The sequence below is a fragment of the Lepidothrix coronata genome, unplaced genomic scaffold (assembly GCF_001604755.1).
Source record: "Lepidothrix coronata isolate B3197 unplaced genomic scaffold, Lepidothrix_coronata-1.0 Scaffold151, whole genome shotgun sequence".
In the NCBI taxonomy this organism is placed as follows: Eukaryota; Metazoa; Chordata; class Aves; order Passeriformes; family Pipridae; genus Lepidothrix; species Lepidothrix coronata.
Genome location: NW_016690331.1, coordinates 731113 through 732535, shown reverse-complemented (window position 1 = coordinate 732535; position 1423 = coordinate 731113). Strand labels below are relative to the sequence as shown.

Sequence of the window (1423 nt, the reverse complement as noted above, 5' to 3'; positions counted from 1 at the left end):
TCCTCTTCCTCTTCCTCTTCCTCTTCCTCTTCCTCTTCCTCTTCCTCTTCTCTTCTTTCTTTTTTTTTGTCCCTTCCCTTCCCTAGGTATGTTGTGCAGTCCACCTCCTTTGAGATATCCAGGAACCATCTAGATATGGTCCTGGGCAACTGGCTCTGGGTGGTCAGAGATGGGGTGGACAAGGTGACCTCCAGAGGTCCCTTCCAACCTCAACCACTCTGTGATTCTGTCAGGCAAGTAGTGCAGTAATTCTAATTTCTGATGTTCTAACTAGTGGTGACAATGACTTGTTTTCTCCTCTACAGCTATTTCTTCCAAATCTAGCTCTATCAACTTTTGCTCACCTCGGGTTTTGTTGATATACTCACTTTTTTTCTTTTTCCCTGCGAAAAATCGCCTTGAAAGGATGCAAAAACACAGAGCTGTATTTATGATTGGGAAGCAGTTTGGTTTAGCTTTTCCCCAGGATTTAGAGATGTTAAGTCTAATGGAAAGAAACCATTGTATTTCAGTTTAACAGTGTTCCCCACTCCCGATTTAATTACCTTTCCCCCTCCTTCCCAGGGTGCGCAACGACTTCGATGTGCTCACGAACCGCCTCATCGGCAGCCACGGCTACTGCACTCAGGTGGGCTCAGGGTGGCATCCTGCCATGTCACGGGAGCTGACCTCTGGGAAGAGATGGCATTCCTTACTTTAAGTTGTAGAATCATAGAATTACAGAATGGTTTGGGTTGGAAGGGACCTTAAGGATCATTTCATTCCAACCCGCGCTGCCACGGGCAGGGACAACTTCCACGAGACCAGGTTGCTCCAAGCCCTGTCCAGCCTGACCCTGAACACTTCCAGGGATGGGGCAGCCACAGCTTCTCTGGGCAACCTGTGCTGGGGCCTCCCCACTCTTACAGTAAAGAACTTCTTCCTAATATCATTTGAACCTACAGTCCTTCAGCTTAAGGCCATTCCCCCTTGTCCTGTCACTCCATGCCCTTGTGAAAAGTCTCTCTCCAGCTCTCTTAGAGCCCCTTTAGGTTCTGGAATGCTACTCCAAGGTCTCCACAAATTTCCTTAGTTTTTTTACTTCATCTCCATAATGTCCAGCACCTTCATCCTTTATTCTTTTACCTTTTGTTTTGGCAAATTGTTGTCTTTGCTTTCAGAGCTTATGATTTCCAGCCTGGTTTTCTGGTCCGTGTGTGTCTGTACCTGTATGTGCATGTCCTTATACTCCTTTCATCTGCCTCTTTTGAACTCCTTAGTTGATTTTAGTGCTGAGATACCACTGTATTTCCTCCCTGTCCTTTCAGAGAGGATCTTGTCTGATCCTACAGCTCCTCTGTAAGTGGTCACTGCTGTACTAACTGAGCTGCTGCTGCTGCTGGAAGATAACTGATAATTCAAGCTGGAGTCCCTGACTTGTTAT

General features: G+C 46.5%; 1 protein-coding gene across 2 annotated transcripts in view; it reads left to right on the top strand.

Annotated features, from left to right (window-relative positions):
- Nucleotides 1–1423, top strand: part of FAM188B (family with sequence similarity 188 member B) — a 70676-nt gene that overhangs the window by 44135 nt on the left and 25118 nt on the right. For both annotated transcript variants that reach the window (XM_017828693.1, XM_017828692.1), the window contains one exon: nucleotides 565–628. In XM_017828693.1, coding sequence (XP_017684182.1) covers nucleotides 565–628 — 64 coding nt within the window. The remainder of the gene's footprint in view (nucleotides 1–564; nucleotides 629–1423) is intronic.